The sequence below is a fragment of the Cynara cardunculus genome, assembly GCF_001531365.2.
Source record: "Cynara cardunculus var. scolymus isolate 2C chromosome LG 13, CcrdV1, whole genome shotgun sequence".
Lineage (NCBI taxonomy): Eukaryota > Viridiplantae > Streptophyta > Magnoliopsida > Asterales > Asteraceae > Cynara > Cynara cardunculus.
Window position 1 is genome coordinate 19,662,045 of NC_037540.1, and position 7,874 is coordinate 19,669,918.

General features: G+C 41.7%; 1 protein-coding gene across 1 annotated transcript; it reads right to left on the reverse strand.

The window, feature by feature from the left end:
* Window positions 1-319: 319 nt before the first annotated feature.
* Window positions 320-1,333, reverse strand: LOC112524865 (NAC domain-containing protein 90-like). Its single transcript, XM_025134810.1, has 4 exons — window positions 1,302-1,333; window positions 1,075-1,220; window positions 662-977; window positions 320-581 (listed from the first exon to the last, which is right to left on the reverse strand). Exons 1-4 carry the CDS (start codon window positions 1,331-1,333, stop codon window positions 320-322), a joined length of 756 nt encoding a protein of 251 aa, XP_024990578.1.
* Window positions 1,334-7,874: the final 6,541 nt, after the last annotated feature.

Genomic DNA, 7,874 nt, shown 5'->3' on the forward strand with positions numbered 1-7,874 from the left:
GGCAGGTACCAATGTATTACCAATTGGGGTACCACCATGTACCACAGAATTTTCACTACCACTATGTGCTAATTCACAAAAATAATTAAAGGGTTACAATTAATTTATAAATAATAACATCAAAGTAAACGTTTTTCTAAATCATTTACACCTAAAACCAGACTAATTTGATCACTTTTTGCTCCAGAAAATGATCAAAAATTAACATCTGTTTTATTAAAGTTGAAAGAGATTTGACGGACATAAATCGAATTTGTTTTTTTAGAAGATCCAAAAATCACTTCTGATGTATGTTAAATTATCGACGTATCACTGGAATTCATCCCGTTAAATGTTGCCATTCCCATTCAGGTACAAGTCCTATGTTTCCCACCGTATCAACCATCCGGTTCGAGCTTTCGGGGCTTGAGCAGTCGGAAGGGCTTGCGGTCTTGTACGTCTGTACGGTATTTTGCGAAGACGGTGCACCCTGACTAGCTTTGTAGGTGATCATCGGTGTCGGTTCTAGCCCTAGTGGTCGTCTATCGAATGCCCGTGTGCATCCCGATACCACATACACTCTGCATAGACTCAACTCATGTCTTAACAGCAAAATTACATTTCTCCAATTAAAAAAAACAGTTCAAACCAAACGAATCCAGTAAAACTCAGGTAAAATAACCGACTTTCCAATATATATACCTTTGGAACAGGGGAAGTGTTGGTATTGTCTATGTCTTTTTTGATAGCTCGATACTCGTTCATCTTCCACTCGGTTCTTTTCACCGTTTGTGACTTCCCTTCGTAGAACACCATTGTTTTCTTCACTCCAATGACTTTGTTATCGGACGAGTAGACGTACGCCGGTGAACCCGTGGCCTTCCAGTATCYAGAAGCGGTGGTCCGGCTCGGCCTTCCACCTTGTGCTTCCCTTTCTTGCCTCGGCACAAAAAAGAACCACTGTTCGGTGTCCCGGCGACACAATTCCCCGGCTAACTCTACACATAGAAAGCATAAGTAAGACCCCATGATTCCACGAATGTGAAGAAATATATACATACAGATATATGTATGTGTATATATATATATACTTACTTGGAAGGTGGCAAGGACTGTGATCGTTGACAGGGACGACGGGGATGACGCGATGGAGGTCGTGAGTTCGTTGGCCTTGGAGCTTGTTGAAGAGATAGAAGGAAACCRGTTCTTCTTCAGTAGGGTAGAATCGTGAGTTCGTTGGCCTTGGGGTACCACCATGTACCACAAAATTTTCACTCGTCTCCTCCTTTCCCAATCCATCTTCTCCGGCCACTCTATGATACCCATTACCCAATGTATTACCAATTGGGGCCATGTACCACAGAATTTTCACTCGTCTCCTCCTTTCCCAATCCATCTTCTCCGGCCGATACCCATTACCCAATGTATTACCAATTGGGATACCACCATGTACCACAGAATTTTCACTCGTCTCCTCCTTTCCCAATCCATCTTCTCCGGCCGATACCCATTACCCAATGTATTACCAATTGGGATACCACCATGTACCACAGAATTTTCACTCGTCTCCTCCTTTCCCAATCCATCTTCTCCGGCCACCCTCTGGTTAAACATGAAAATCAACCAGAGCCCCTATGGTTCCTTTATGATGGATTGAAATATTTTTTTTCAAGGTTCAAATAAACAATCAGAAGCAAAGCCATCCAGAAGCCAGACCAACCAGAGGGGCTCTGGCTTACAAGACTAAGTCTAAGTCTTTATTGGTCCCTTGAGGGTCTACAACAATAGTAAAACAGTTTGTAGAAGGGGGGGGGGGGATGAATACAAACACAATATTTTCCAATTTAAAATATATATTGATAAAGAAGATCAATACAAATTTTACAAGATTGTTTGCGGAAATATAAGGTAAGAAAAACCTATCTAAACAATCTCTGGTTACACACGAGTTCTTAGCAATACAAGAAAAGAAATGTTGTAAAGAGAAGATCATTTACTTAAGCTACAAAATGCTTGAAGTAAGAATTAGGTTTTAGAGAGTGAGTTGCGCGCACTTTGCATGGAGAATAAACACTTCTATTTATACCCAGTGCATTAAATGCTCATTTAATGCAATATGGTAGGGTTAGAGTGCGTGTCAAGCCTTAAGAGGAAGGCTTGTCCTTTGCTACAGTGAATAGTATAAAAGCACTATTCATGAGTAGACATCCTTACCTAAAGTTGGTGGACAATAGAGTCGACTAATCAGCTCCATACCGTACCAACTTTCATAAGGGTATGGGTTTTTCCTTTGTGTGTATAAGGACAAGACAACAGTCGTGCTAACCAAACTTCCTTTGATCGTTGAATGCTGGAATGACCTGAAGGTCTCTTCCGTATTCGCTGAGGCTTGAGAAGTCTTCACACATTTGTAGACAGACTTGTAATCACTGAGTACCACTTCAGATCACATACTCGCCAGTCTCTAAACTTCAGTTTCAGTCTTCGACATTTGCTGAAGGTTCTTTGGTGTGAGTGTTGTCTTCTTGAAGTATCGCTGTCTCTGATTGATTTATAATACAAGCGCTTCAGCGATCATTGAACAGACTCAGTGATGATCGCTGGAACTGAAAAGATAGAAACATAAATACAACGTATAAGTGAAAATGGATTATCATCAAATCACTGAGAGAGAGGATCAACAATCTCCTCCTATTTGATGATAACAAGGCAAACATAAATAAAGTTGTCTTATCAAATAATAGTAAGGAAAAGTTACATATAAAGTACATGTCCCTTTTTACTATTTGGGATCTTTTTCAGGTATTCAGTCTCAGCTTAAGAATTTTCCTTAAGTTATATCTAAGAAAATTACAAGTACGAAAACTGAAACTGAAAGCTTATTCACTGACTTATAGATTGTCAGTGAATGTGAAAAGTAACACTGGAACTCATAGACTTGTGTCCCTATTACTTTTTTCAGGGATCTTTTTCAGTGAAGTACATTGAATACTCATTGTATTATCATTGAAAATATTACAAGTATTACAGTACATGTCTAGTGCTTACAGATTATAAGTACAATCACTGAAAGTAGACATAGTACAAGAAGTTACAAGGAAAAGTGGATTGTTGTTACAAAGAGAAACTATTCTAGAACACTTAGATCTATGTAACTAGGTACATCTTCACCAAGGTTTCTTCAACGTAGGAATTCCCTTCGTATCTTCAGATCTACGACTTTTCCACGCATGCTATCATCTATCAAGAGCAAGAGGTAAACCAGATGACCCATTGGATATAGATGTAGCTCTAATATTCTCTGAAATCTGACTTCACCTTCATAGTCAAGGAATATAACTCCTAACTCAGGTTTAAAAGAGTTGGGTGTATAGGGACCCTTATCTGGCAAGTCAAGATTCAGCATAGAAATGTATGTACTTTGGTGACACTTCAGGACTTCATCTAAGGAGAACCTTGTTTCATGTTCGTTCTTTAGGAATGGTCCATCATTAGGATCAGAGAGCTTGAGTTTCTTCTTCCCACCTTTCTTCAGAGATGGCCTGTCAGGGACCTTGACATACCTGGACATCCTTTTGATGAGCTCGCTGATGGTGTCCTCGATAAGTGTCTTGTGTCTTGACTTGGATCGCTGAATAGCTTATCTGATCTCCATCCATTTGTTGTATCCATAATGGCCTAGGTAGGAAGGGTACTCGGTAACGACATCAAGATTGTCCCTAGTGATGAGCATTGAGACTAGCGTTCCACCGTCTTTAGAACGTCCGCTGATGCTGACACTGATAATCGGGGAGGGACTGATTCCCTTTTTCAGCTTTGCTTCGCTCCATCGCTTGTCCTTTTACACCAGCTTCAGGTTCTTCTCATGCTCAGCTTCTGCAATAGAAAGAAGTTTAGCCTTGTCTTGGACAACGTTCACCGTTTTCTTGGACTTTTTCTTGGGAAGGACCTTCGCAACTAGTGACTTGGCCAGCTTCAAGCTGTCTTTAGTCTGCTTCTTTTGAAGCTCTAGCTCTTCTTCAGCCCTCAATGCCTCGAGTTTTTCAGCTTCAGAAAGGAAGTTGAACTCACCACCACTAGAGGTACGAAGAGGAATTTTTACTCTAGTCTGGTCGAGTGACTCCTTTAGCTGAGACATCTGCTGGTCGGTAGAAGCATAGGAGACGGGGTGATTAGGTACCCGCTTCAGTCGATCACAGGTTGTTGATGGAATATGAAGTTGATATTCTGAAGTAATCACTACTTGAGAGGTAGAGTCTTCAAACAAAGGTTGTTGAGGGATATTGAACAATACCTTCAAGTTTCTTTCTTCAGCGACCGCCTTGCCTTTCGACTTGGGGTCCTGGTTCCCTGATGGAGTAGATTCACCTTGCCTTTGCTCCCCCTGAGATGTAGAATCCTTGAGAGCAACTCCCTTGGTGACGGTTGATGGCTTCTGATACTTGATGGTAAAGTCATCTTCATCATCATCGTCGTCGTCGCCATCTAGATCACTTCTGGGGTCTGGAATGGTAGGTTCATCATCATCTTCATCATCATCATCATCACCAGCATCAGTGATGGAAGGGGCATCATCCCTAGGGATGGCATCGACATCCTCAGCTGGAGCAGCTTTGGTGGTCGGGATTACAGGAGTAGCAACCGCTTCAGCTTTAGGAGCCTCAGCTTGAACTGCAACTGAAGCTGATACTAGACCAACAGCCTGAGAAGAAGCAGGAGCAGCATCGGATGATTCACTAGCGTTGGACCTCATCTCCCCCTCTCTGGCTAATACTTGACAGAATTTGCCAGAGAGTTCGTCCAAGCGCTGACGCTGGAGAACTATTATCTCCTCTAGCCTTTGCAAAGCACTGGCTAGAGTTGTCGTTGCCTCATGCGTCTCATGGAGCTGGGCGCGATCACTGGCAGATAAAGAAGGTGGAATCACTAGAGCTGGTTGACGGACAACATCTAGAATCTGTTAAAGAAGATCAGTCTGCTGATCAGCGGTAGCCTGAGCATCGTCAGCCCTGCTGTGAAGAACAACAATGGCATCGGTGTTGGCTTGAACAGCTTCTTGGAGAGTCTGGAGATGACTCTGAACTTCTTGAACGTCCGCCTGGATGGCAAGGAAGCTCGCATCAACGTCACCCTAGCGGGGCATCTTCTGGTGGACTTCATTGATCCTGCAGAGGATGGTATCAACAGCTGGAAGGAGAAGTTTGATGTCTGATGACATATCATAGTCATCATCCATCTCTTCATTTCCTCCATCATCTTTCTCTCCCCCGTCCTCTTCCTCTCCCTAAGCATCAGGCTGATGCATCGAAGAAAGACCTGCAAAATAGGAAGTATGAGCTAAAGGCTCAAGGTTAGTAGAAAAGAACGGGTAGGAAGATGGAATACCTGAGGGGCTATCAGTGACATCAAAAGGATTGTCACTGGCATGAGCAAAGATGTCGTCGAGAGGATGGACATCTGTATGCTGAGGAGCATCGAGAGGAGCAACCTTAGGTTCAATGGTGCGCGTCTCAGTATCAGGAAGGACGGTCGTTGATACATCATCGACATGTGTAAAGACCAAAGAAGGAGGAGAAGATAAAATGGTCGAGAAGAGACATGGGTGTTCAGTGGTGGCGGCGCTGATATTCACACCTTCAGTGATTTGGGTCACTGAGGTGGTTGGGGTAGGTACCACTGATACGACAATGATAGGAGAAATCACTGAAGAGCTAAGAGGGTTAGCAGAAAACGCCTCGGGTATAAGGCTAGTTTCAATAACTGAATCCTTTTGAGAGGCCCCAGCTAGAGATGTGGATGTCCCCTTTTTGGACTTTTTGGCTCTTTGAGGAGAACCAAGAGTTGGTTGAGAGGGTCGTTTTGAAGGGGTTTTGGTGGCTTGGCTAGACGTCAGGGGGGGGGTTACCCTTGTCATGGCCACCTGAGCAGAAGAGGTGATGGACACAATAGAAGTTAGTGTCACATCACTGTCCCTCAGCTTATGATCCAGAATCCTGGATCTAAGCTTGAAAACCTAGAGGTTTCCTTCTTGGTGTAGAGATCTTTAAATTTTTTGGCAAACACCATTGAAAGAAACCTAGTGTATGGCACCTCCTTTTCTCGCTGGCGCTTGTTCAGCTTGAGCACCTGGTCATTGAAAATGACCGCAACATAATTTATATTGCGATGCTGAATCGCAGATGCGCCTATGGTTAAGGCGATCGTAGAGGCCTGGTCTCGACCTCCAGTTTTTCCACCCATGCACTGGATGAAATGAGAAAATAGGTTTTGCCAGACGGCTGACATCCTGTTCTTGTCAATATTCGTCAAGGACTTCAGAGGGGCGTTGGAGTCCTTCTTCATTGGCCACTGATAGCCAATAGCGTCGAGAAACTCGATGATCTCGACGGTGGTTGGTTCGTTGTCTTAGGGGCCTTTGGGAAGACGAAGAGCCGACCTGAGAGTGGTCACACCAAAGTTCACTTCCATGCGATTGAAAGTGAAGTTGATCTGCTCCGCTTGGCGTCCGGGCCTGACTTCGACTTCAACAACTTCAGTAGTGAACCAAAACTGCTGAAGGAGTTATTTCACCATGATGGGCTCATGGTTGAGTGCGTAACCCAATGAAGACTGCTTAAGGAAATCAGTCGTGTCTTGGTAATACGCGTTTGAAGAGGGTATCTCCAACAAGGCATGTGGTTGTTGACCTTGATGGAGATCTCGTTGATAGAGAAGTTGACGTTCTTGGCTGCCATCTATTTGTAATAATAAGAAGTAGAGCAAACAAGTTGTTAGAAATAAATCAAGAGTTTTTGGGTAAGAGTATAGAAAAAGTTTTTGAAACAAGTAAAAACTTCTTTTGAAAAACCTTAAAAAAATTAAGGCTTTTCAAGTAGAATGTGTTTAAAGAAACAAGATTATAATCAAGAAAGAGATGATTAAATAACCTTTATTGTTTAATGTATTAAGAGAACAAGATTCTTAAAACAGATTAAACGTTTCTTATAATAGATAATAATAATAAGAAGAAGATATCGACCTTAGGTGTTTGAGAGAAGAGGTCGAAAGAGCTTTGAAGATTTTAGAGGGTTCTTGCTTTGGAAAAATTCTTGCAGAGGTTCGATTAAGAATTTTGAAAGCATAAAGAGAACAGTGGAGAAGTCTCATATTTATAGGTAGGAGGAGAGAGAAGAAATATGAGAGGGAAAAAGACGATGGTTCGGGAAAGTGGTCATGATGAAAAAGATACCATGTTCTCAWCCATGATTGGATGGCATTAAATGAGGTAGCGTAATGACATAACCTTTTGCGCGTCTCAAAGCGTCGCGCATAGTAAATAGAGAATGTCGTCATAAAGACGGTTCATTAACTATTTTCTTTTAAAAACAAAGAGTTTTTAAGAAAACAAAGAGTCATACAGCGTTTAACAAAACACCGATAAGACCATTTAAAACATTTTATCACTGAAAAGAAAGATTCAGTGAGGGTTTTAAGACATCAATGCCAGTGATAAGAGATTCACTAAAACTGGCATTTAAAAAACGTTTTAATCACTGATAAGAAAAGGTTCAGTGATCATTTTGAATTTTAATAGAAATATAAAGATATACTTAGAAATGTGGTCAGTGACAAGAAAATCACTGAGACCACCTTTTAAAACATTTGTCACTGAAGATGAAAAACTTCAGTGAAGGTTTTAAGTTTAGAAAAGATAAGAGTAATCATACCTGAGAGATTAGATATATTTACTCAAAAGTTCAGTGTCAGAGATAGAACACTAAATCATTTCACTTACTGAGTGATGCTTAGTAGCTAAAGACTAATCTTCAGTGTTCAACATACCCAATTCGCTTATCAAGATGTTAAATCTTGTCTCATCAAGAGGCTTGGTGAAAAGGTCAGCGAGTTGATACTCA